The sequence below is a fragment of the Caretta caretta genome, chromosome 10 (genome assembly GCF_965140235.1).
Source record: "Caretta caretta isolate rCarCar2 chromosome 10, rCarCar1.hap1, whole genome shotgun sequence".
Taxonomy (NCBI): domain Eukaryota; kingdom Metazoa; phylum Chordata; order Testudines; family Cheloniidae; genus Caretta; species Caretta caretta.
The window spans coordinates 42,975,865-43,003,149 of record NC_134215.1 but is presented as its reverse complement, the minus strand read 5'-3'; the positions used below and the strand labels follow the sequence as shown (position 1 = coordinate 43,003,149).

Here is a 27,285-nt window from a genome sequence, read left to right as displayed (position 1 = left end):
GAAATATCGGGACACTTTTTTGGGGGGGCGGGAGATAGTTGCGTATATAAGACACAGTCACTAAAATCGGGATTGTCTTGATAACATTGGGGCATCTGGTTACCCTACATGCATGAGTGTTCTCTGCCGGATCATTTCTCAATGTTATGTGTGTTCTGCTAATGTTTTCCACACAGTGCCAGAGCTGCCAATCTTGGAGAGAAGGAACTGGCTGATACACCTGCACTATATCTGCAAAGATTATGATGCGTGTAAGGTAAGAGCTGGTCAGTGGGAAATGGTTTACTGGTTTCATTGTTTAGTTCCTAAGCCAGATCTGTATTTTCTATAGGAAGTCTGAGTTGTGGTAAACGTGTTCAGCTAGAGTCTCAGCTGGTGTTAATATGTGTCGCTCTTATCGACCTCAGTGGAGCTACAACAATTTATAGTACTTAAGGATCTAGACCTCTGGTTAGCATTTCTAGGTATAAAACATAAGGGGAAAAAATGGTATTTGCCGAATTAGTCTTCTTAGGTAGAGAGTAGTATGGGTCCTAACTACATTCTTTCCTGAATTGACAGAGAGAAAATATAGGTAAAGCAAATGTGAAAACTACTTTGGCTATATTTAGCCTTGTTTACAAATCTGTACACTTTTAAGTTCTTCTTCAAGTGCTTGCGTATGTGCATTCACAGTAGGTATGGGCACACCTTGTGCACCAGTGCCAGAGAGTTTACCCTAGCAGTAACCATAGGGACAGTCCCGTCCCTGGCCACATGCCTCTTTACCGTTGGTGGTCAGATCATTGGTGCTCTTTGTGAACTACTACTCGATCTAACTAGTAAAAACAACAAGGCACCTTAGAGACTAACAAATTTATTTGGGCATAAGCTTTCATGGGCTAAAAGCCACTTCATCAGATGCATGGAGTGAAAAATACACTTGGTATTCATCCCTTCTTGTCAACTGTTGAGAATAGGCCACTTCCACCTTAATTGAATTGGCACGTGAGCATTGACCCCCCACTTGGTAAGGCAACTCCCATCTTTTCATCTGCTATCATATATATTCTGCTTACTGTATTTTTCACTCCATGCATCTGATGAAGTGGGTGTTAGCGCACAAAAGCTTATGCCCAAATAAATTTGTTAGTCTCTAAGGTGCCACAAGGACTCCTCGTTGTTTTTGCTGATACAGACTAACACGGCTACCACTCTGAGATCTAACTAGTGTTTCTCAAAAGTCTTTGGATTTCTTTTCTTTTATTCCTTTATAATTTTAAGTTTATTTCATTTGATTTAGCCCTACTTTTGGGATTTTTCCAGCTGGCGGGTCCCTGGGATTCAAACCTTGCCTAGAATTCAAGAAGTTTATGCCTGTTAATGACCCTCACTCCTACTGCCTCAAGTATTTGGGTGAGGGCCACATCAGAGATGGGTGCTTTATCTTTCATGGCTTAAAGACTAGAACTAAAACACTAAAGCCACCTTGATCATCTAAAGGAAGCTCTTTGAAGTGCTCTCCTGGTCATATCAGCTGAAAGAGGTCTCAGAAGATCCCCATCTCTGGGTCCGTCCTTTTCAAGGCCTAGAGAGTCTCAAAAGCCCAAGCAGAAGTCTGCATCCGGCTTCTCGACATCTAGGGTGCAGGATTCTTCCACAGGGTGTCAGTCAGGTACCAAAGGTAGAGGATGCCCTGTGGCTTGCTACTCCCCGGTACCGGGTCACTCAGAGACCTAAGTCGTCAGCTCCGGTGCCCTCTCAGGGACCATCAAGACAGGCTACTTTGATGGTTACAGAACAGTCTTCCCTGATCACTACAGATCAGCAGCTCATGTTGGTATCAACTATGAAGGAGGCTTACATCATGGCTAGAGACTTACTATGCCTGACAGTGCTGCCATTGCCTTTGCTTCAAAGCAAAGACCTTGTGCAGTACCAATGTAGCCTTCTAGAATAGATCATTGGCAGCACGTCATTCATCCATGGAACTGTCTGCCTTAGGCTCGATACTGCCCACTAGTGTGGGACCGGCTCTGGATTCCTTACACCACATATTAACAGCAGCCAGGAAGCCATCCATGCTGCCACTGGTACCGTGCTCCTGACATAGGTCCTGATTAAGATTGCCAAACATTCCTTCAGGCACCACGCCACCCTGGTTATCCAAGTCATCATCAGACTCTGAAGTCAACTCTCAGGTGTCTTGGTACCCAGAGTCTAAAGCTTACTCTCGTCATTGCTATCATTATTGTGGCTTTGAGAAGAGATTGTCCAAGAATTGGGACACTTGGGTCAGACAAGCCTGGGGCCTGATATTGTACCGGGGTTGGCTTTAATAGTTGCCTTGGGGGCAAACACCTCATACCTCTTCCTCATCACATGATGAGGTCCTGGCACAGGAGGCATCATCCCCAGTACTGGATGACTAAAGTATACCAGGAGTTACTCAGGAGAATGGCAGCCTCTCTGGAACCTGTAGAGGAGAATACACACACACTCATTGACATTCTCCATCTTTCTGCGGCAGGGAAGGTAGCCCTGCCTGTGAACAATGCCATCATGCAGCCAGCTGAAACGATATGCCAGACCTCTTCCTCCATTTCTCTGGTGGCCAAATGAATGGATCGGAAATACCAGGCTCCATCCCCGGGATTTGAGTAGTTCTAGCTACATCCTAACAATGGCCACAGTGAATCAGAGAAGTCGTTAGGTCCAGGCTAAGCCTACCTCCAGGACAAAAAAGACTAAAAAAGCTTGAGCTCTTTTGCCATAGAATAATTTTTTCTGCCAGTCTACAACTCTAGATTGCCAGCTATCATGCCTTTTGGTTGTGCTATGGCTTGTCCAGCTGGGAAGCTATATCCTACTTTATCACCAAGCTGCCTGAAGATTCAAGGGAGCAGTTTGAATTAGTCATGGCTGAGGATTGCTTCATCACTCATTCATCTCTGCAGGCTTTCCGGGATGTGGTAGACTGCAGCCGAGGTCATGGTGACAACTTTAAGAATGCACCAGTCCTCCTGATTGCATCTCTGAAGGATTGCAATAGACAACTGAGGACTTCCCCTTCAAAGGGTATTCCTTGTTCTCATCCAAAACAGATCAAGCTTTGCATACCCTGAAGAACTCGAGAATAGTTCTGAAATCCTTGAATCTCTACTGGCAATGAGGAGGACAAAATATAATTCTCCATACCAGTCTAGACTGCAATGCTACCTCTTCCGTCAGGCTGACCAATCTAAAAGAAAGCAAAGATTGCAGAGGACATAGATGCCTTCCACTTCCTTCAGGTTCGAGTCATCCCAAGGGCTTGAACCAGTAGATTTGACTCTTTTATGTTGAGGACAGCATGTCACCCAACCTAGATCTCTCTGGCCCTTCCCTGCATTTCCAGGTCAGGTTATCTAATTTCCTACATGCCTGGCGCAGTCCATCACCTTGGACAAATGGGTGTTAAGCACTGGGGAATCAGGATAACCTTGCATTTCCTTGCTATTCCCACTCCTTTTCCCAGTCTCTCTTCAGGGATCCCTCTGACAAGTCTGTGCTAAGGCAAGAAGTGCAGATTCTACATTCTATGGGAGCTATAGAAGACATGCCCCCTCTTCAGTGGTCAGGGGTTTTTGTTCCCAACACTTTCTCATTCTCAAAGCCAGAGGAGGTCTAATATCAATCCTAAATCTTTGGAACCTGAACAGGTATGTCAAGAAGACATTCTGGATGTTTTCCCTGGCCACGATTATCTTTTCTCTAGGTCCAGGAGACTGGTATATTACCCTTAACTTACAGTATACCTATTTCAACATCTGCCAGGGCATTTCTGCCTCTCTCCAGGTTTCAAACTCTGCAGGACCTATGCGTTTTCCTCAAGGAGCATCCCCAGACCACTGTAAGGGATTGCCTCAGGATTCTAGGTCATGAGGCGGCATGTATATACGTCACCCCACACACCAGACTTCAGAATGCTGCAGGCATGGCTCAGCTTGGTCTATCATCCTCAGAGTCACCACTGAGACGAGCTGGTTTGTGTTTCAGACACTGTGTTGTCTTCTCTGAACTGGTGGATGAGCCAATCCAATGTGTGCAAAGGAGTTCCCTTCTCTCCCCCTCTCCCATCCATGACTATGTTAACAGACACCTTAGCCATGGGATGGGGAGCACATCTGTGATAAATGAAGTGGGGGAGATAGCTCCCTTTTATGGAAACTCAACCAGCCAGTTAGCTACCAAATCCCTGTTAATAGCTGTTCTCTACATGCTTTACCTGTAAAGAGTTAAAAAAGCCCATAGGTAAAAGGAAGGGAGTGGGCACCTGACCAAAAGAGTCAATGGGAGTGGTAGAATTTTTTAAATTGGGAAAAACTTTCCCTTTGTCTGTCTGTGGTTGTTCTCCCAGAGAGGAGACACAGAGCAGCAATGCAGCCAGGTATGGAAAACCATCAGGTCATACCTAGAAACTCCTCATTTGAAACCACAGTTATATAAGTAGACCAAGAAATGTCTAGGAAGATGCGATTAGGTTTATCTCTTTTATTTCTATATGGCTTGTGGACTCTTCTGTGCTAACCCTAGGTGCTTTTGTTTTGCTTGTAACCTTTAAGCTGGATCTCAAGAAAACCATTTGTGATGTTTAATTATTATACTTGCTTTTTTTAAATCTAGCAAGAGCCTAAGTTCCAGATGTATTTTTTTCTTTTTGTTTTTAATAAAATTTACCTTTTTTAAGAACAGGATTGGGGTTTTTGTGTCCTAAGAGGTTTGTGCATATGTTGTTTAATTAGCTGGTGGCAACAGCTGATTTCCTTTGTTTTCTTTCTCCGCTCTTCCTCAAAGGGAGGGTGAAAGGGCTTGAGGGTACCCCACAGGAAGGAATTCCCAAGTGCTCCTTGCTGGGTTCTCAAAAAGGCCGGGGGGGGGGGGGAGGGGAAGGGGGTTTGCACTTGGGTAGTGGCAGCATTTACCCATCCAAGGTCAGAGGGAAGCTGTAACCTTGGGAGTTTAATACCAGCCTGGAGTGGCCAGTATAAATTGTTAGAGTCCTTGTGGGCCCCCACCTTCTTCACTCAAAGTGCCAGAGTGGGGAATCAGCCATGACAACATCCAAGCCCCGTCCAGGCCCAGGGGTTGTGGACTGCCCACTAAGCCAGGCTCCACATAAATGTTTTAGAGTTGCAAGTGATATTTTATCCATGTTAGTAGTTCCAGTCTCACATCCAAGGCAAGACTGTCCAGGTTCTCACCGACAACACCACAGTAGTGTTTTTATGGGAACAAGCAAGGTTGTGCCAGGTCCAACAGCCTTTGCCAGGAGGCAGTCAAGTTATGGAACCTGTTTATTTGGAACTCGGTCACTCTCAAGGCATCTCACCTACTAGAAGTTCAAAATGACCTGGTGCATTGTCTGTGCAGATCCTTCAATTTGGATCACAAACGTCTCTCAACACGAACGTTCTAGTTTTGGGTGTTTCACACAGGGGGCCTTCTGTCCATGGGACTATTTATGACTCCGTCAAACAGGAGGTGTCCCCATTTCTCTTCTAAGGCAAGTCACAGCCGTCGGTCAGTATTGAAACCTTTCCTGTTTCTGGAGGAAGAGGACCTCCTCTATGTGTTCTCACTAGTGCTCTGATTCCCAGGGTCTTCATCAAACTCAAGCAAGATCACAGGAGAATGATCCTTATTTCTCCAGCTTGTCCAAGACAGACGCAGTATTCAGACCTCCACAAACTGTCCTCTCAGGAACCCTTACCACTGCCAGTGACCAAAGACTTCCTAATGCAGAACATGCATCCATGCTGCACCTGAATCCTCTGGTACTGCACCTCACAGCATGGTTCATCAGTGGTTGAGTGCAGAGGAAGTGCATTGATCAGTGGCTGTCCAGAACGTTCTTCTTAATAGCAGAAAACCTTCCCCCAGAGCTGCCTACCTAAGTGAAAACATTTCTTCATGTGGGGAGCCTCCCATAATGTGTGTCCAACTCAGGCCAGCATTCAGTCAATCCTAGATTGTCTTTTGAAACTTAGAGTTCAGTCTAGCATTCAGCTCTGTTAGGGTACATTTTGTGGCCATTTCAGCTTGCCATCCTCTAATAAATGGCAAGACTGTCTTCGCTTACCTCATCACTACCAGATTCTTGAATGGTCTGGAGAGATTATTCCCACCGGTCTGAGAACCAACACCTTCCTGGGATTTGAATTTGTTGTTGTCTGCACTTATGGAACCTCTCATCAAGTCTTTGGTGTTATGCTCTTTTTTACACCTATCAGCAAAGGTGTCATTTTTAGTGGCCATCACTTCTGTCAGGAGGGTAGGTGAACTGAATGAATTGGTCACTGATTTACTGTATGCTGTTTTCTACAAGGTCCAACTTAGATCACACCCTCAGTTCCTCTCCAAGGTGATCTATGAATTCCACATGAACCGATTTATATATCTGCCAGTTTTCTTTCCAAAGCTGCATGTGCATAGGGTGAGAGAAGGCTCACCACTCTCGATGTTTGTCGCTTGTTGGTTTTTTACCTGCATAGGAAAAGCCCTCTTGGGCCTCTTCCCAGCTCTTTGTGCCATACACAGAACATATGAGGCGTCATCCAGTCACAACTTAGAGACTTTCTAAATGGATCACCAACTGCATCGGGGTGACTTATGCTGCTAAAGGAGTAATGCTTCCTGATAGACTCACAGCACACTCAACCAGAGCACATGCAACCTCAATGGCGTTTCTGGCACATGTTCCAATCATGGACATCAGTACAGCAACAACGTGGTCCTCAGTTCATGCTTTCATCAGACATTATGCGTTCCCTGCCGCTTCAAGGTAAGATGCAAATGTAGCCAGGTGGTCCTACAGTCTCTCTTCCAATGAGGCTCTGAGTTCTACCTCCTGAGGTAACAGCATGGTAGTCACCTACAGTGTAATGGACATATGCAAGCACTCAAATAACTAAAAAACAGTTACTTACCTGTTCTTCAAAATGTGTTGCATATGTCCATTACATGACCCACTCTCCTTCCCTGATGCATCAGAGCCTACTAACAGGTTCTAGTGTGAAGAAACTGAAGGTGGAGCAACTCCGCCCTTTATACCCTTACTCATAGCACAAAGAGCTAGATAGTGAGCAGGTACCACATGTATCACTAAGGAAAACTCTCTGGCACCGGTGCACAAGGCATATACACACCTGTAGTGTAACTGACATGCAACACATCTTGAAGAACAACAGTTACTTTTAACTGTGTTTTTTCCCAGTTGATTCTCCTTACTGCCTTTTAAAACTCAAATATCAAAATGAATACAGGCTTTCCTTTTTCTCTAGTGACAAATAGGTTTTCCCAGATGATTATAACTCTATTGCGTAGTGCAGAGTCTCTCAAAGGTACTGCAGAGGCAACAGAAAGACATTGCATTGAGCAAACATCTCCCATAAGAGAATGAGAGGAAAGGTCTTGACTTTGCTTGATTGCAGGTCATTCATTTTACACATATGTTGCACTTTTTGATATGTCTTCAGTTTGGTGAATAGGTTGGAACTGTTCAGTGGTGCAGAACTGTAATGCAGAGCAGACAAAAAGTGTAGTAAAGATCAAGTGTAAATAGTCTCTTGGCCTATCAAAGGCTGTTATCAAGTGTCTTGATGTTTTTGGTCTTTTGGCCTTGAGATGAAAACCTTGTCTGTGTCTCTTGGACCTTGAAGTGAAAAAAAATTATCTAAGTCATTTAAACAGTATGTTCTTTAGACAAGACTAACACAGTTCATTAAAGGGGACCTGCAAAAGGCTAGGAGGAGGGGAATTGGCAGTTGGATTGGTTTTTGCTACTCCTGCTTGTTTTCCCCCCTTCTCCATCCCTTTAGAAATGTCAGGGATGTCAGGTCTTGGCTTCTCTTATCTTTGTTGGAGAACTTCTTGGTTGACTGGGAGCTCACTCAGCTACTAACTGAAGTTGCGCTTTGAATCCTTAACACAGAAAGCTTTTCTCTCAAATCTTGGAGATAAATGGGTATAAACAAAATCAGTGCTGACAGTCTGAATAAAAATCACTTCCCCTCTCTATTAATCTGGTTGCATTTAAAGAGGAACCTAACTTTCTTTTCCTTTGTAGATCAGATGTGAAGCAGTAGCTCTCACGCTGGTCTGTGAAGCCCCAATAGTCTGTAAAGTCCTTCCTGGTGGCTCCCAAAATGAAACATTGAGAACAAAGTCAGAAGGGTTGGTCAGGGCCACAGCATAGAAAAGGATACCCCTTTCTGTCTTGCTCATATATGTGCTCATGTGCACACACTTGTGAGTACACACTCACAAAGCAGACTCCAGAAAGAAGTATATGAAGGTCTAGCATCTTAAAGAATGAGGAAATAAGTGGATCAGCCCCTCCCATTGTCATGGGTCCTTGTGATCTAGTCTACTGCAGAGCACGAGGTTTAAATATAGTTTGGGTTATTCCTTAAAAATCCATTATTGCTCCAATGTTTATTGAATGAACAGTTGCCCTGTCAAGGGTTAGCTAAGAAGTGACTCTGTTCTGTAACACCAGAGTAAACTCTGATGGCAAGTCATTCCTTTAATCAGCTCTCAGAGAGAGGCATCCTCCTGTGCATTAGTTCTTGATTTTCATAACTTTGACCTGAATTCTGCCTGACTTTCCCCCCTGACTTCTGTCTATTAAAGAGTTTTTTAAATCCCCGTATTTACCAATGATGCTAATCATCAATGCAGAATGACTTGTTCCGTCACCCACACCTTCCAGAAATGAAAGGGTTAACTTAATTAGTACTTTTACACTTCCATTCCCTCCAATTTTGTTTTGGTGTTTCTGAGTTTTTTGGCGAATTTTACTGCTTGTTGAAATAAGAGACTGATGGTACTGGCTGTTAAATCCTGATGCCTTTGGAGCTGGCCAGATGCAAGACAAACTTCTGTACAAAGCCCTAGGCTGCGACACCCTCTGCTTTTCCTATACAGTCAGTAGCATAGGCATTGGTGCCAGACTATGTGCAGTAGTTTTGTGATGCAGATACACACTTACCCAAGAATAAACAGAGATTGTCAAAGACTTCACTTTGAAATCCAGCTCTTCATGTGTGCATCTTCATAGATTACTTTGCAGCTTCAAATCCAGTTTCTTCCCCCTTCATCCATTTTTAAAATCCCCTCCATTTTCTGTTACACACAAGGAAGGAATAATTAAAATAACCACACTTTTTTAATTCATTAAATTCACCCTATTGTTTGATCTTCTTCCAAGATTCCTAAATTCTGTCAGCAAGTTAAGGAAAATTGGGGAGGAAAAACTGGGATTATAGTTCATTGTCTTTAGCACAAGCACTTTTGCTATGTGATTTTTCAGGGCTTAAAGAATTAATCAAATGTCTCTAAAAGAGACCTATCTGTTGCTCTCTCTTGATCTGAGACTGATACGGTGTGGATGGAAAAATGTGCTTTCCATAATCAAAGAGGGTGTTACCCAGGGCTTTCTGAACCCAAAGCAGTGGTAACTTAACTGTTTCTCTTCAGGAATAAATCCATGGGGACACAGCTCCTCTGTCTGATAAAGGATTGGTACAAATGAGTTCTTTTACCCAAAACTACTTTTTTATTAGCTTTCAAGCACATACATACACTCATGCTGTAGCAGTAGGTTTTAGAGCATTACAAAACTTCATAGTTACCCAAAGTTTGAAATGGCTTTGAGTAATCAACAGCTAGACTTTTGGGGGCCCTCCTTCCGTCCAGCTGCTGGGGAGTTTAGGTGTCAGCTCCTTGCCCAAAGAGACGCTTCCTCGGGCTACTCCGAGGTGTTTACTTTTACTTTTTTTATAGCTAACTTTTACAAAACACATAAATTATAGTAACCCCTAGTGCATTACCAGTTTTTCTAGTTTTAGCAAATTGCTTATTATTTTTATTAATAAAAAAATCCTAATATTTCTAGTCATAATAAACTTATATATTAGAGGCACCCAAATACAAGATCGCTATTCATTTACTTTTTTTTACTTTTATGGTTGGTTAACTTTTTCCCTTCCTCCCATTTTAATTAGCAAAACGACAAACATGCAACTATTTGGCCTTGTCTCTTAGAGTCCTAAAAATTATTCCTAGCTATGTGGTGTTTGGTTTTCAGCTAGCAGTGACTGGACACACAAAATGGCTGACTACAGTTATGTTAAGTTCTAGTGTTACAATGGGGTATCTAGAAATTGCTGAGAGATCTGTTTATGAACATCTAATACTTATCTAATCTGTACATGCAACATTGCAGATTTGTGGGAGGAGTCTGTTAGTTAAAAGATCAGCAGATGCAAATCCAAGGGGAAGGGCAGCCTGGGGTTTCTTTTCTCTTGTATTGTCTTGCTCTCTCACCACTGGTTTTCTTTCCCCTTGGATCTTAGCATATGCATCTTCCATCCACACCTGCTAAAGTGAGAGTGTCCTCATTTTCACAAAACATTTCACAGTGATAAGGTTTCACTGTAATAACCTCCCCACTCACACACCCTCAAACTCCTTATGAGCTAGATTTTAGGTCAATTTCCCCCTTATTTCCATTCCCTTCATTCAGCTCCTTGCTTGAGGTGGGGGTTGCTGGTGCTGATAACATTGCTGGCAGGAGTATCAGAGCAGCACCAAGTTACTGCTAGACTGGAATGAGACAAAGTCCCCTTTCCACCTCTCCCACTCCAATCTGCTCCATTCCTAAGGAGCCAATTTGTGGCTGAGGGAGAAACCTCAGAGCCCTTCCTCTGTGACAGACCAGTGCAATCAATTCTTAGTCATACTCCTTGTCGTATCAAAGGTCCAATCTGGTTTTTGAAATGTTTTCATTCTGTTACATGACCAGAGTATAGTAGAATTAACTCTTCAGCTGGCACTATGGAGTATCTCCAGCCTGATCCCGGACCCATCAGTCACATGAACAGAGCCAGTAAGGGTTTGACACTTTTATCAGTTCCTTCCTCTCCTTACTCCAAGAAGTATCACTTTTTCATTCTGCTTTTGTTGACTCAATTGCAGCTGCTCCAAATTTATTCATTTCTTCACAAAGCTCCTCGAGTGGAAGCCTCTGTTAGCGCGGGATGTTTTTATAAATTCCATGTGGGATTTTCTCTGGGGAATATCTAATTATCTATAGGAATGTAGGGAGCAATAGTAAAAGGACCACAGTGCTCCCAGTGCTGTTCTCCCATATAGACTGTAATGGGCTTTTACTGAAACTTTCCCTGATAGAGTGTTTCTGTCTTGGATTTCTTCTCCCCAACCTTCTTCTCCCTGTTCTTCTGTTGTATGGTTACCATCTTTATCGTGAACAACCTTCCCTCACACCCAGAAGAGTGATGAAAAATATTCCTTTAAAAAAATCACACATCCATACACACTGCCTACAGTTTCTCAGTTCCAGTCTGTGCTGTGTGATGGAAGTAAACATTCTTGGAAAACTGAGCTCTGCAAATTACAAGTATTGAGAATTTCAGTTATGGTTCTTGATAGCAACATTGTTAAAATTCTGGAAGTCTACAACATTAATAGAACTGGAGTTTATCCCCAGGAATTTGCTACAGCTGACGGGTGAAGTGGAAACACTTATTTTCAGAAGTCATTTTACGGGGTAGCTCAGAGCACAAACTCTGATTGCATGAACATTATTGTTGTTATATTGCATGCGGAAGTTACCTAGTGTCATGTTTGCCAGATAAGTGGAAGGAAATCAGCAAGAGCAGTGCAGTAAGGCATTGTATGGTGTTTGTTTTCAAATTCAGTTTGTTAAATTCAGGGTAAATGAAAGACTGAAGATATTGTGCCTTTGTGTTATGAGCACTGGTGTAGTGTAGTTGAGTTAATCACAGTACATAGAAAACATGCTTTCCAACTAGATTAGGGGTGGATATTTAGCCAGGCTGAAATAAATATCACCTTAAATGTAGTTTTTCTTTACTGAAATACTGGTATCTGAAAGATTTTTATAGGGTTTTTTGTAAACTATTATATTATTGGGTTGCCTGTTTCTTTAATATAAGGGAATAAAGTTCAACGTCCAAGAGATGCTCTTGCGACAGGAATTCTGTTTTTTATATAATTTTCACTTCATTGTTTCAGATTGCTATCAAAGAGCAACTCCACGAGACTCAGGGAATGTGTGAATATGCAGTCTATGTTCAAGGTATGCCAGATGAAGACTATGTAAATAAGTTACTGAGTTACTTCTGGTTTGAAATGCAATTCCCTGTTTTAAAAAAAACAGTCCACAAATATAAATACCATATGTGAACTCTAGCAGGACTTATGAAAATGTGCTTGAGTGCATAGACATGCTATAACTTCTGAAATGTTTCTACTTGCCTGGTTTAATTTTCAAATCCATGGTTATCACTTTAATGAACAGATGAGGATTGGTTCTTCTTGTGAGTACATGGATTTTTCTTGGTAATCCGATATCTTCAGATCTTCCTGGAACTGCTGATGCTTGGCTCTGGTTATAATTGGCCCTGTGCATTTGACTGTGTCATGTGAAATGTGTTTTTTGTTAGAGCCATATTCTTTAAGGTAATTGTTTGGTTATGGTTTCCTTTAAGGATGCATTAATGTTCAGTATATAGTGGCTGCTGTGTTTGCTTACACAGTCAGAACATTCATTGCCTTGGAATGTTATGAAAATGAAAAGCATTATCTCAAACCACCCTCGATTCTTTAGAGTACCACAATCTGTTCTCGAGATGAAAAGAAAGAGATTTATTTTGTAAAGGAACATGGCCCTGAAGGCTGACGTTCCCTGTGTCATGTTGGAGAATGTAGGCAGGGGGATGATCTGAAGGTCATTGGTGAGCATCAGTGCTGCAGTTCAAATTGCAGTACACTGGAACATTTCAGGGGCTAAGAGAATTTCAGACTTTCTGTTACTGAAGACTTAGGGCTCCCTCCCCTCTAAAGTGGTTTTCAGCCTCGAAGCAAACACAGTCCTGTGTTCACCCTAGCTCAGTCAGTGCTGGCACCTCAGCCTACTCAAATATGAGTTTCTGGTTATGTTGCTGTAATACAGGGAGCATCTGAATGGAAACTGTTACAGTCCATCTGTCCTCCCTGTACAGTCCAGGCCTGCCAGTGATGCAGCTTGTCTTCCCTACAGAGTAATGAACTAATTTGCCTTGTGTGTGTTGCTTTGCAGCTTTGATATTTCGCTTAGAAGGGAAGATTCAAGAATCCCTAGAACTTTTTCAGACATGTTCCATTCTAAATCCTCAGAGTGCTGACAACCTCAAACAGGTGGCGCGATCATTGTGAGTGTCATTTTATTCCTACACTCTGAAGTGTCACACAGGACATGGCAAGCTTTGTTCCAGATGCAAAGTTAATACCATTTAGATCCCAAGTATGTTTCCTCACCATCAGCACTTGGATTGGTTTCCATAGACGAGAACTCCCTATTAAATTAGGATCTCTAGCACAGTGCATCTGTCTAGTTGTAAACATTGATGCTCTTTCATGACTTTTTTTTTCATTGTATTTTAATGCTTGGGGACAAGTAATAATGATGATTAGATCAAGAGCTGTTAATGCAGGTATGTGCTGTGCAGGTTTGTACCACCAAGCCCTGCCTGTGTGCATGTGATTGTGTGTTGGGCACCTGTCTCTTTGGGAGCTAGGCCCAGATCTGCAAAGATAGTTAGGCGCCTTTCTCTCTTGGTCAAAGGGAGCATTGCAGAAGCAGTGCATTCATGCCCATGAAGAGAGCACTCACTTCTCTCAGCAGTGATCCTCTGGCTTGCTAGAGATCAGCATTGACTCACTACAAAGAGATCTTCTTCCTACTTAGATTGTAGATGTCTTAAGACAGAGATATGTCATTGGTAGACTGCAAAGCATTTTATTTTATTTGCAGACCTATGGGGTATGTAAATAATAATATTCTCCTTGGCTGGTAGGTTGGTGGCTGCACAGTGTGGCCTCATGCTTAAATGGCAGAGAAAAGTAAAAATTGAAATTCTTTCACAGGTTTCTGTTGGGGAAACACAAAGCAGCTATTGAAGTATACAATGAAGCCGCTAAACTCAACCAGAAGGATTGGGTAAGTACAGAGCCTTTTGCCATACGTAGTTCACTAGAATCTTTCTTGGGGCACAGTCAAACATAGACCCATGCAGCATGTTTGTATTCTGCAGGAAAAAAGCCTTCTTGTCAAACCCTGCATAGCCATGTTCAGTACACACTGAGCTAGATTACTTTAAGGATAGATATGGGAAGCACCTGTCCAGCCCAGAAACCCTCCAGTACCACTGACATCCTATGGGTAATTGGGTAACTTGTTCCAGTGGTACCCAAAGTAGTGCAAAACCACCCCCAAATAACCAATGGGCTGCACTGAGTGATGTCTGTCTTTGCAAAATTCAGGACCACTGTTACAGGACTAATAATAAATAAAACCCTCCCAACTAGGAGAAGAGCTGAAAGAAGAGATCTGCAAAGAGCAATGAGTGTAAAGTGAGCTGGTGGGAGGTAAGGAAAGAGAGAGGTTGTGGTTCACAGCTCCTTGAGAAAGAGACTCCAAGGGAAGTGCTGTGTTTCTGCACATGGGCTCTCATGCTGCAAGCCATTGATCATATGCATGCTTAAAACAAAGTATATCGGGCCTGATTCCCAGAGGCTCAAGCACCATTGACTTCATCTGTGCCTTTAGGTGCTCAGCACTTCTATAAATTAGGCCCAATATGTGTGGGTATTTGGTACCACTCTCTCTTCTTCCACCCACTCTGTGCTGAACAGCGAGTACAACTTTTACCTGGAGCTGTGCAAATGATGGACGTTTCAGGTCACTGGCAATTCTGAAAAATCTAAAAATAGTTTCAGGTCAAATCAAAACGAAAGTGTTTTTTAAAAATTTTTGATGAATCAAAGTGTGTTTTAAAAAAGTAAATGAATAATTTGGGGTTGAACAAGATGTTTCATTTTGACAAAATTGCAATGTTTCAACGTAAACAAAAGATTTTGACGTAGACCAATATTAAACCTTTTTGATAGTTTGTTTTAAAATAAAAATAAAGGAAATTTCTACATGCAAGTTGTTTCTAACTGAAAAATCAAAACGTTTTGATTTTTTTTTTTAAATTTTGTTTGTTTTTTTCCCACCAAAACGATTTGGCAAAACCAGCAGTAATTTGGGAAACATTTTGGGGTCTTCGAATCTGCATTTTTACCTGGAAAATGTTTCGGCCAAAAATGGTCACCCAGCTCTGCTTTTATCAAATGGATTGCCTTTCAACCCCATTCTTTCCTAAGGGTAGGTCTGCACTGTAGTTGGGAGATGTGATTGCAGCCTGTGTAGATCCACCCCAGCTATCTTTGGCCTAGCTAGCTCGAGTAGCAATAGCAGTGATGCCACGGCAGTAGGAACGGCAGCTGCATCCTAGGCGGGTGGCGCTAGCTCATGCAGCTGCCCATGATCTGGCTTTGATCTAGCTAAATTAAAACTAGTTTGAGTATGTCTCCAAGTACTGCAAATATACCTCCTGATTGCAGTGTAGTCCTGCCCTAAGTAAACAAACTATCTGTGGCGTGTGCTGGGCATGGCTTTAAACCTATGGTTTACTACCCCGTCTGGCAGGCATCGACAGGTATCTCCATAACATGCTCAGTGCTGGAGTCAGAGTTGATACTTCCACTTTCCTTGTATGGAAGCACCCTACCAACTTAACCCAGCCTTGAGTTGCGCTTTGTGTCTTTACCATTCTTCACAACTGGAGGGGTTGTATGTAGGAGAGGGCCATTCTGTTGTGATAGGAGGGTAAAATATTTCATAGACTGCATTCTCACTGCTAGAGATCTACCTAGTGCACGTAGAGAATTTCTACACTGGTAAAGTGGGGTACGTTATTAGCAGAGGAAGAAGGGAAACTTGTGGGGGTGCTCTGCTGCTTGGCATAGCTCCTCCCATCCCCGAAAAGACAGCATGTAGCTTGTCTGTTAACAAATTCTTAGCCATGAACTGGATGGGTGTAAATGTTTCCTATGGTGCCACCAGCATAGTTAGGATGCTGAAAGGATCCCAGCCTCTCTGGTATAGGACCTGTATTCTGGTCAGCTAGGCCCACTTTCCAATTGTGTCCAGTTGGGCCAAAATTTCACACACATCCCCTGAATCATGGGGTTTATCATAGGCTAGGGATGTTTTGAGAACGCCTCTTGGTATAATAGAGGTCACATGTGATAGGTTCATATCTCCCCACTGGGAATCCAGTGCAGTCTCAGCCAAGTATATATCCCTTTGCACAGGCCTTCCCTCTTTTGTCCTCACTGCTCTCTTGCTGTCATCTCCCCTGGGATGCTCACTTCTTTATGCTGAGGATAAAGCCAAATAGATTATCAAAATGGCTGAAGTGTAGCGAGTTCTCTGAACTACAAAGTCCATGGAGGTTCCCATCCAAACCAATAACTGTTACTAGTCTCTTTCTGATTATCCAGTGCCAAGTTCACCCTTATGCAGCTTTTTCCTTTATATGTAGGAGATCTGCCATAACTTGGGCGTGTGCTACATGTACCTGAAGCATTTCAACAAGGTAACTCAAGTTCTTGTCTTGTCCAAACAAATCACTGAGAGCCTGTCTACATGGTGTGGCAATGCGCACCAGATGGGTGTGAATTCTAATGCGCACCAACGTGTTGTCACTAACTAGTCCATGTAGACCCTGCTGGTGTGCGCTAAAACTTCTCACATTAAGGAAGTTTTAGCACCAGCAGGGTTTACACAGGCCAGATAGTGTGCAACAGAATTCACGTGCTGTAGAATTCACACCCCTCTAGTGCACATTATCCCACCATATAGACAAGCCTTAACACATCACTAGAGACCTGATTCTCTTTTCAGTAGTTTTACTGATAAAGGGATCACGTACAGTCAGGTTAGTTTCTTAGCTGTTTCAAATGTTTGATCTGTTGTGATAATCGGGTCTACAAATTTACCCTAATTGGAGCTCAACTATAAGAAGTGAGTGAAAGTTTTATAAAATGTCACAATACCAATATATGTTGATGGGAAAAGGTACAAAATGGAGAAACAAATCTGAATTAGTCCACACAAAATGGCCTATTGACATACCTCAAGGATTGTTGAGATCATGCCTAGTAAACAAGAGAAGTGTGGGACTGGAAATCCATGAACCAAAATAGGTCTGTCGGAAATTAGGCCTATTTGGTGGACAAAATAACAACGGGCTAATCTGCCCATCACTTGACTTTTGGGTTTCTCAAAAAGAGACTTTGAGAGATGAAAATGAGCAGAGTGGCTACCACAATGCTGGCTGACAGACAGGGAAGGAGCAAGTTTCACTATCATGGCTGCCATCCCCACTGTCTCCGGGGTCCCCAGACTTTCTTCATCCTAATCCTGAGAGATGCCTGACCAGTCCGAGCCAGAAAGAGGGAGCCGGATGACACTGCCACCTCCATCGGCTCGGCTAAATCTCTACCTGGGATGTGAGACTTCATCTGCCCCACACCCTTTCTTGCGTGTTCTTTTCTTGACCCACCTTATTTCTTCTCTTTCCTATCTTTCTCCTTTTGCTTTATGTCGAATAAGAGTCTGGCTCAACTGGCCAAAACTGCATATTTTGCAACACTGCTGTAAATCTGTGACCACAAAGAGGCAGGTAAAAGCAATGCCCTAAATAGTCTGATGCTGGTGCAAGTTTGCCAACTCTCTCAGTGGCTGATAAGACTGTGTGCTGGGCTTGTGTTTTTCCAGCAGTGAGGTTGTAAGTGAGAGTCAACACCAGAGACAGAAATTGTATTTCCTATCTTTGCTGTTTTTTTATTTCCCCTTCTATGTGTTTGTTTTGTTTTGCCTTCTAGAAAACAAGATCAGACTTTAATGACAACTCCAGTCCATCTCAACTAACTTGTCTTTTCCCCCAAAGGACAGTTATTACCATCTTTAATACCGTCTAGACAACTGTCAAACAAAGCAGAGTTTTCTTCTAAAGACTCTCTACAGCTAAAGGGAAAGGGAACAAGAGATGTTAAAATGAAAGCTTCACTTAATACTTTTCATTTCTAATGCTTTAGCTGTTTTTTTCTCCTCTTTGTACCTGTACTGAAAGGTTACAAAGGATTTTTAATGGTGTGTTTACCGTGGCACTAAGCAGGCTCTATACCAAAATCCCAAACCTTGTTTAAAACCGTTTAATGTTGCACAGTTAGGGTATATTTTTCTGTAGTATCTGGCTGATGAATCTTGCCCATATGCTCAGGGTTTAGCTGATCGCCATATTTGGGGTCGGGAAGGAATTTTCCTCCAGGGCAGATTGGAAGAGGCCTGGAGGTTTTTCGCCTTCCTCTGTAGCATGGGGCACAGGTCACTTGCTGGAGGATTCTCTGCTCCTTGAAGTATTTAAACCATGATTTGAGGACTTCAATAGCACAGACATAGGTGAGAGGTTTTTTGCAGGAGTGGTGGGTGAAATTCTGTGGCCTGTGTTGTGCAGGAGGTCAGACTAGATGATCATAATGGTCCCTTCTGACCTAAATATCTATGAATCTATATTTACACTGCATTTAAACACCCACAGCTGGCCCATGCAAGCTGGCCCAGGCTGCGGAGCTGTAAAATTGCAGTGTGGACATTTATGCTTGGGCTGAAGCCTGAGCTCTGGGACCCTGCGAGTGGGGAGGGTGTTTAATTGCAGTGTAGACATACTCTGAAGGTCATGTTAACACTTTTGATTCTTTGGGCCTATTTATTCCACCTATGTTAATCCAACAGAGCTCTCTGTTTATAAACTCACAAGAGCAGCTACATCAGTAAAATTCTGGCATTCAGCCCTTTACAAATCAGCCACTAATGAGTCCGTAACTAACAGATGTATCCCCTGGCAGTGTGCAGAGTGAAATGAGGTTTGGAGGTGGCCAAAAGGGGATGGTGTAAGCCTCTTAGACCCTGTCTAAACTAGACTTCTTGGTCATGCTGTAACTCAAGATTGACACTTCATTCAAGTTAACCAACAGGACTATAAATGAAAATGTGGACATCTTCCCAAATGTTGGTGGCTCACTCTAGGCTAAGCCATAGAATAAACTTCATTTCCTGTTTAAAAGCAATGTGGGGTGTTTATATTTGCCATTGCAGTTGTGGGAATTAACTTGAGTAAACTGGCAACCAGTGAATTTGGGTTACAAAGCGACCAAGAACTCTAGTCTAGACAGGATCTGACAGGTCTTGTCTGAACTAGGATTTTCCAGAGAGTATTTCCATTTTTCAAAGAAGTCTTCTAGCCATTCTGAGATGACCCCTAGAGTTTGCCTGTCTAGCTGGATAACAAACCATGCTCTGACACCAGGGGATGCTCCTCCTGTCTTGGAGCCTTTTACAAAGGTGTAGATGAGTTTCTAGCCTCACGGAGGTGGTTATAACTCATGGGATGTACCTTCCTGAAGATGGAAATGGTGTAAGGCCCAAATCCTGGCCCCAGCATATGGTCCAAGCAGCTGGGCTCAGTGGTGGGAAGTTCTCAGGGGCTGAGAAAGGGCTCTGCACAGGGCTGAGGGCAGGATTTGGAGATTCCATGTTGGAGGTAGCAAGGGGTGCTGTGCACTGTAGAGCAGCTGAGCTGGAGGGGCTCATCTTTTTCCCTGCCTCCATGGCAGGCTTGCTAGTGGTGCAGAAGCTACTCCCACAGGAAGCCTGGAGCAGAGGTCACAGAGCAGCTCTGCTGCTGTGGAGTGGCTGGATGGGGGTGGATGCATTGGCAGTGCTTTTGGGGCTTAGCAACTAATAAAAGAACACCTAGGAAATTTGAAATTGGACTCTTGATCCCCTTGCACTCCCTCCAAATATGTCATTTCATGCTACTCACTTAGGTGTCACTGCATGGCTTCCCCTGATGAGAACTGAGCTGCTGGTGTTGATTTTGTGAGGTGTCTGTTTTAGATGGAAAACACAGAATTTCAAGGGAACGATTGGTTCCCAATTTGATCTCCCCACTCCCTGCCTCTAAAAATGTAAAAATTCCCTTACTAATCAATCCCTGGCAGAGAGAAAATATTGTCTGCTGCCTCAAGTGGGAGCTGTATTCGTCTTAAAATCAGTATTGAATTACACAATCTAAGTGCACCATCAAGCAGGGTGGTGGACTCACTGTATCTGTTACAGTCCGCATCACAGCAAGGTTGTAGTTAGGCCAGGCCTCCTTTAAAACTGCTTCTGTTAAGAATACTGCAGTCTTTGTATTGAGCTCATACCTAGAGCCCTGCATGGATACAAAATTTGTATCTGCATCCGATCCACAATCTGCAAATATGGTCCGTGGATATCTGCATCCACAGATTTGCAGGGCTCTACTCATACACCTTTCCCTATCATTGCAAAGCAACAGCGAGATGTTTAGAAGGTAGGTCCATATCTGTGACCTGCCATCTGTGATGATGTCCCTTCATTCATTTGGCTTATGGGGAAAATATAAGTATATCAGAATACTTTTGAAAGAAAAAGGTATCTCAAATTGGGGACCAGTTAGCCAATAAAGTGTCCCATTAGTCTGACAGCCTTACCTCTGGGGAGTGCATACTTTTTACATAACATCACATGGACCTATAAAACATAATGAAGCCTGTGGAGACGGCTGGCTGTTTAACATTTGCTGGTAATGAATATCCAGTACTGCATAAATCCTTTTCTGTCTTTTACCTTGTCAGCATCTCTTCTTTTAATGTGCCATGTGCTAGAAAGCTGCAAACTTTTATTGCCCTCCCACTGGCTCAGCTTGGGAGGAAGAGGAAGATGTTACAGTAATAAGAGTTTGGAAGTGTTCCCCATTGGAGGGGATTTACGTGTGCCTGGCTAGAGCTGTTGAATTCTTTCTGCATTTACATGGCAATCCTGGCTCATTGCTAGCATGAGCATTTTGCAGTGAAGTGAACTGTAAATGCATATTTTAAGGGAACAAACTTAGCAGCCCCCAAGGGATCTCGGATACTGTACAGGAACAAATGGGCCTCTGTATCTCTCTTGGCAGATCAATATGTTTTGCTTTGACTTCAAGTGCTCAGCTTTGAAGTGCTCTCCCTAAAAACCCATGACTCCTGTTGCAGAGCTCATTTCAACAACCACCTCATAGGTTGGGCCTTTATAATAAGATTCTTCAAACTTGGCTGGAGCCTTTGATCCCTTTTCCCTCCATGTAGTAACACGAGGGTTGGTTCTCACAGCTGACAGCTTTTGGGTCATTGCTTCACTGTCAACTCTGCAACCACATTGATTTTACTCTCTCTGTTCTGTGTGTGGTTTTGTGTGTAGGCAAAAGACCAGCTGAACGATGCCTTGCAGCTCAACAGGCATGATCTGACATACATGATGCTGGGAAAAATTCACCTGCTGCAAGGGGAGACCGACAAAGCCATCGAAGTCTATAAGAAAGCAGTGGAGTAAGAATTTCATCCCCCCACCTCTTTAGGAGAATTTTGATTGGTGAATTCAGGAATGTGTCTGATGATTTTAAAATGACAATGCTCCTGGGCAGATCTGGGATTTCCCATCTGTGTGACCATCTCTGATCTTGGCTGCAGTACTCTTACTCCAGCTGACAATGTGTCAGGGATAGAGGTACCTCTTTGAAGCCCTTGCCAAGAGAAGAGTGGAGCCCTTGCCAAGAAATGAATGGAGGTGCTGGGAGCAAATGTATACAAAATCCACTTCTCCAGTCCCATGATTCATGTGCTAAAGCCTGAAACACAGAGCTGAATGGTTGCTGCTCACGACTGTCACAGCTTTACTGTTGGCAAGAGCAGTGAGCAATCAACAGCCATTTTGAACTTACTGGATTGTTATATACTTCACTGGGTGAATTTTTGATGCATGAAAGTGAGGATCTAATAGCCTGGCTAGAGCCAGGCTGGTGCTGTAAGTTTTCCAGCCCAGTCCCTCAATCCTGATCTGCATTGTCCCACACCAGCTAAATTAGCAGTGGTTTTGCATAGTGGACAGATGTCCAGGAAAGAAAATTGGCAGTTACTGCTGCTCATTGGAACTGTGCATACAGCTAGTCTGAGCTAAAGCATCCTATTAGTTTTGTTACCCCATCCTCTCCTGTTTCTCATCCCCGTTGGCGGTGGTGTAATTTATTATTTGTATTATCATACCCGAACAAAAGACGTTACAACCTAATGTGCCTTGCCTGTTGTAGATTCCAAACTTTGAAGAAGGGACAGTCCTTGCTTTATCCTTGTACAGCACTTTGTACAACGGGATTTCAACCTGGTTGAGACCTCTAGGTGTTAGCACAATGCACCTTCCAAACTGGGGTGTGGAACCTAACTCTCTGTATAAGCAGCTAGTTCATTAGTATGTGGTGTCCCCAATCTGCTTTTTCTCTCTTTGCTGCTCATTATTTATTATTTGCTTGAAAGGCCTTGAAAATGTGGAGCCTTTTTAAAGAGCCTACAAAACTGTACATGAGGTAGAGTTAGAGATGAGGGCTTGGGAATCATAAACTGCAATTGAAAATACATGACACATTCATTGTAAGTGTCCATTTGGGGTGAGTCTGTCTTGTTCTCAGTTCAGCTGAATGGAGTAGTGTAAGTTACCCATCAGCCACAAAGCTATTGCCTGCATTCTGCCTTGGGAAAGGTGATCTTGTGGTTAAAACAGATCTGTTTCCAGCTCTGACAGTGATTTTGAGATCTTAAGCAAGTCATTTAACCTCCTGCACTTCAGTTTACCCACATAAAATATTACCTACTTCCCAGAGGGGCATGAGGAGTGATTAATTTTTGTAAAACATTTTGAGGTGCTCAGATATAACATGTGGTGGTGAAGGTGATATTATTAGTTGGTTATATTTGCAGTAGTAACAGGGATGTTTCTTACATTGAGTGGAGTCTCAGGGGTTCCACACTTCACCTTGTATTAGTACTGCCAAGAATTGTAAAACTTTGGGTTTTGTATTTCAGGTTTTCTCCAGAAAACACAGAGCTCCTTACGACCCTGGGTTTACTCTATTTGCAGGTACAAAACACTGCTGGCTACTATGTGGACCTAATTATATTTTAAATGGCTTGGCAGTTGCATATGGAGTAAATTTCTATTCATCTCCATGTGAGTTTGACATATTTCTCAAAAGGGCACATCAGACAAGATGGAGCTTGCTCCTCTGTCTCTTCTTTTCTCATTTGGCTCCTGAAGGGAAGTAACTTGATTTCCTAGTTCTGAGCCAGAGCAGGAATTCTATTTGGCTATTGCCCTAATTGTGTCACTCACTCTTCCAAGTACAGTAAAACATGACTAGTCATTACCTTGTTTCTGGGGAAGGAGCTTAGCGAGTTATTCTCTTAGAAAAGCAGCCATGAAATTGTTTAACACTAATGCACCTTGGAGAAAATCGGAATTGATTTAAATAACACAGGCACGTTTATCATTAGGGACTTGGGTCATGAGCAAAAGATCATCTGTCTCCCAAATTACCTCCTCATTGCAGTATTTGGTACAGCTGTCATCCTTTGCTGAAGGGGGCTGCAGGCCAAGATTGAAGGACATCAGTAGAGCTGTGGAGGGAGCAGGAGAGGCAGAGCAAAGTATGGTGCCTGGGCAGAGTAGCGTGGGCAGAAACTTGCACAACTGTCCACACTGTGACTTCGCTTTTTTGTGGTGTATCACATCCCTGGACTCCAAAATTCATTCCAAATACCTTGCCAGTCTTGATTGTCTCCATGAGTCACAGCAGGGGTTAGACGCCTTCTGTTAATAGGCACTGGTGCAGTTGTGGGGGAAGGGGAAGGTAATGGAGTTTGAATAAATTCATGGACCAACATGAGACACCATGGGTTGAATTTATATCTTAATTATACCAGTGCAATTCCTGAGTATCTCCATTGAAGCCAGTGAGACTTAAGCATGTGGTCAGGGTTAGCTTCACTTCTGTATGGGCCTGCAATGCTGCTGAGCACTCTCAAGTCCCATTTACTTCAGTTGTTGAGGGCAGTCTAAGCAGATAGACTTTGGGGCATTTCTGACCAGGGAAGGGTGCTGTGGAGGGCATGGGGAGGGAGAAAAAGTGGTCAGGGAATCTGTGCTGTGGCTTATAGTGCTCGGGAAGTCAGTTCCTGCTCCTTTGTAGAAAAAACTCTCCAGATAGTTCTTATTCCCCAACACAAACTATATAGAAATCTAGTTTCTGGGCTAGACAGTCTGCGTTGGGTTGAGTTGTGTTCCCTCTGTTATCAGAGGAATCCATTTTGTTCCAGCTGGTTGTGGATTGTGAAGTAAGAACACTGCACATGTGAGAGTGTAACTGCAACAGAATAAAGCTAACTCTTATGAATCCCTTACTTTAAGTGATAACCAAAAGCACTGTTTGTTATCTGCATATTTAACCCTTCTGGGCCTGCATTTCTGACACTCCTTTGTTTTTTCCCAGCTTGGGGTTTATCAGAAGGCATTTGAACATCTTGGAAACGCACTTACATATGATCCCACCAATTATAAGGTACCATGAGGACTATATACTAGCCAATTTAGTGATGACATTAGGCCTGTAAAAACTAATTCTTGTGTAAAATATCCCCAGTACCAGAGCATGGGCTGAGAAGGAGGCCAAGCTCCTAAAAAGCTTGTTCCAAAATGCATTTCTGTGACCTCCATCTGATGGGGATAGAGGATATTATCTATGGGGCCTGTTTGCTTTTAATGGAAAGTTTCATATATTTTTCATAGAAGAATTTTTAACAAATGGAAATTACTTTTCTCTAACCTATTACTTCAAACTGTTGCAATTCATCACGAGCGCTGTGCACCACATTCCTGGGAATTCAGTATACCTTTGCGACTTTCTGGAGCAGAGCACAGACACAAGTGAATAAGGATGGTGTGGTGGAACATCACTCCTTTGCTAGTCTGCAAAGATCGTAATTCATACATGGTCTCTCTCCCAGCTATAATGGAGGGTAACTTTGGTCTAGCTAGTTAAGGATGAGATCTGAATAATGGGGATAATGTAAATCATTTTGAGATCTATGGATGGAAAAGCAATGAATAAATACAAACCAAGTATTATTATGATGAAGACTACATTACTTTTCCAGACTCTATGCTAGCTCGCTGTGAAGTATTACAAATAATTTATTGGACAAATGTAGTTTAGTTTAAACTAAGTTAATTTTGGTGCAGTATCTTTGATTTTCTTTTTAATCACATATGTTCAGTAGTTTGCAGTGTCACCCTCAGCCAGTAGTGTGAACTGTCCAGGGTTTGCTGTACATGCCTTGGAGTTAAGGAATGTTTTCATCTCCCCTTAAGTTGCCCTGGGAAGGTTTCTGTTCCAGTTTGTCATATGAAAGAAATGATTAGTATCTGGACCTTTTCAGAACCCAGACTTCTGGAAGCTTTTATTGTGAATCACTGAAAGAGAATTAGCTAGTCAGGATGCAGCGTTTATTAGCCACCTTGATCAGGAAAGAGGATGTGGAAAGCATGGGACCCTTTCCCAGTGCCCTGCCCTCTCCCAGCCAGGATGTAGATTTCCCCGTTGTTCTTACTTTGGAAGCCTCTAGCAGAGAGTTCCCCAAAGAGAATCTCCGCTCAGACCACTGGTCTTGTTTTTAGTTTAATAACTTTGTAGCATTTTCTCCTCACCATGTTTGGGGAAGCCCAGTGCCTCAACCACTCACTGTCAAGCTCTTTTGAAGGCTATCTTGGCAGCTGGCAGTATGATGCAGACTCACGGAGATTTTGATGTAGCCCTCACCAAGTACAGGGTAGTAGCCTACACCATGCCTGAAAGCCCCCCATTATGGAACAACATTGGAATGTGCTTCTTCGGCAAGAAGAAATACGTGGCAGTAAGTGCCTGGTTCCCTTCCATTTCCATCTATATTTAATTTGATTTGTGTAAGAACAAATATAAAACAAGGATCCTCCCTCTGTGGCGGAGACTGGAGAAAGTCTTGTCCACTCAGGGTATGTTACTAGCAGTGTTGTTCCTCTTTGCAGGCTATCAGTTGCCTGAAGCGAGCCAACTACTTAGCTCCCTTTGACTGGAAGATTCTGTACAATTTGGGGCTAGTCCACCTGACAATGCAGCAGTATGCATCTGCTTTCCACTTTCTCAGCGCCGCTGTCAATTTCCAGCCCCGGATGGGAGATCTCTACATGCTTCTGGCAGGTAAATGACCCTTCCCTCCTGCCCTCTCCCCTTCCTCCTACCCCACAGAGCTGCATGAATATCATCTTTGGGAAATATCAGATTTTAAGGTGGGAAAGCAAGAGGTGGTGCAAGTTGTTATCTGAGACTGGATAACTCAGCATTCTGGTATTCAGAAGTTTTTCACCAGCAGGTCATGGACTGGTTTGAAATCAGATCTTCAGTGACCAAAAGTCAACGCCTTCTCACTCACTGAAATACAGTTCTTGCTATAGACTAGTGACTACGTCCTCCAAACCACCATGGCTGGTCCCAGCTTTTATGGGAGGACCATTGTGGGGTGATGCAGAGAAGCTTGCACTGGTGCTGCTTATGCAATGACTTCTGGTTAGAGCACTGGGGTTTCTGTGGTATCCTCAGTCTGGCACTCCTCACCAGCACTAAATCCAAGGTTAGAAAAACTAGAAACTAGGCATTGCAACTCCAGTGGTAAGGGGATTGTGTACATTCAAGAGGGGGATTCACCTTGTTCTCCTCCCTACTCTGGCAGAGGCACTGGGAGATTAAACGATCTGGGTAACCTGCATAGAAGCCCTGACTTTGAGCAGGTACCTTAATTGCAGGATTCCTAAAATCCAGACAGATCGCTAATGTCTCTCTTCTTTCTGGGACTGGGACTCAACTTCTGGTCTCATACACTTTAAGATCAGAAGGAACCATTGTGATCATCTAGTCTGACCTCCTGCACATTGCAGGCCACAGAACCTCAAACCCCTCCCCCCACACTCCTGAAATAGATCCATATCCTCTGACTGAGTTATTGAAGTCCTCAAATCATAGTTTAAAGACTTCAAATTACAGAGAATTCACCATTTACTTTCTTTACTGCAGTTGGCTGGGTGTGGGAAGTGTTCATAGTGGTGTTGATTTCTGCATACAAGCAAGGCATGCCGTGGAGTAGGCACAGCTGGCTACAAAAATCTTGATTGACAGGTTTAATAGGAACCTTCCAACTCAAGAATGTATGTCCCATGCTAGTTAAAGAGTTTAAAATCAGTTCCTGTGGAGGTGTCATTGCTGTTCCTGATTCAGATGTAGGGGCTCCAAGAGCAGTGGAATAAAGCATTGACATTCAGAACTATCCTTTGCAAATAGGCTCTATGCCTGGGAAAGCAGAAAAGTCTAT

At 43.1% G+C, this 27,285-nt stretch overlaps 1 protein-coding gene across 4 annotated transcripts in view; it reads left to right on the top strand.

The window, feature by feature from the left end:
• The window catches only part of BBS4 (Bardet-Biedl syndrome 4), a 96,946-nt gene that overhangs the window by 56,284 nt on the left and 13,377 nt on the right, over positions 1 to 27,285 (top strand). For 2 of the 4 annotated variants that reach the window (XM_048867367.2, XM_048867369.2), the window contains 10 exons: positions 177 to 256; positions 12,079 to 12,142; positions 13,145 to 13,256; positions 13,972 to 14,044; positions 16,476 to 16,529; positions 21,260 to 21,387; positions 22,915 to 22,969; positions 24,378 to 24,446; positions 25,645 to 25,797; positions 25,949 to 26,120. In XM_048867367.2, coding sequence (XP_048723324.2) covers positions 177 to 256; positions 12,079 to 12,142; positions 13,145 to 13,256; positions 13,972 to 14,044; positions 16,476 to 16,529; positions 21,260 to 21,387; positions 22,915 to 22,969; positions 24,378 to 24,446; positions 25,645 to 25,797; positions 25,949 to 26,120 — 960 coding nt within the window. The remainder of the gene's footprint in view (positions 1 to 176; positions 257 to 12,078; positions 12,143 to 13,144; positions 13,257 to 13,971; positions 14,045 to 16,475; positions 16,530 to 21,259; positions 21,388 to 22,914; positions 22,970 to 24,377; positions 24,447 to 25,644; positions 25,798 to 25,948; positions 26,121 to 27,285) is intronic. The other 2 variants (XM_048867368.2, XM_048867370.2) reach the window with 2 other exon arrangements.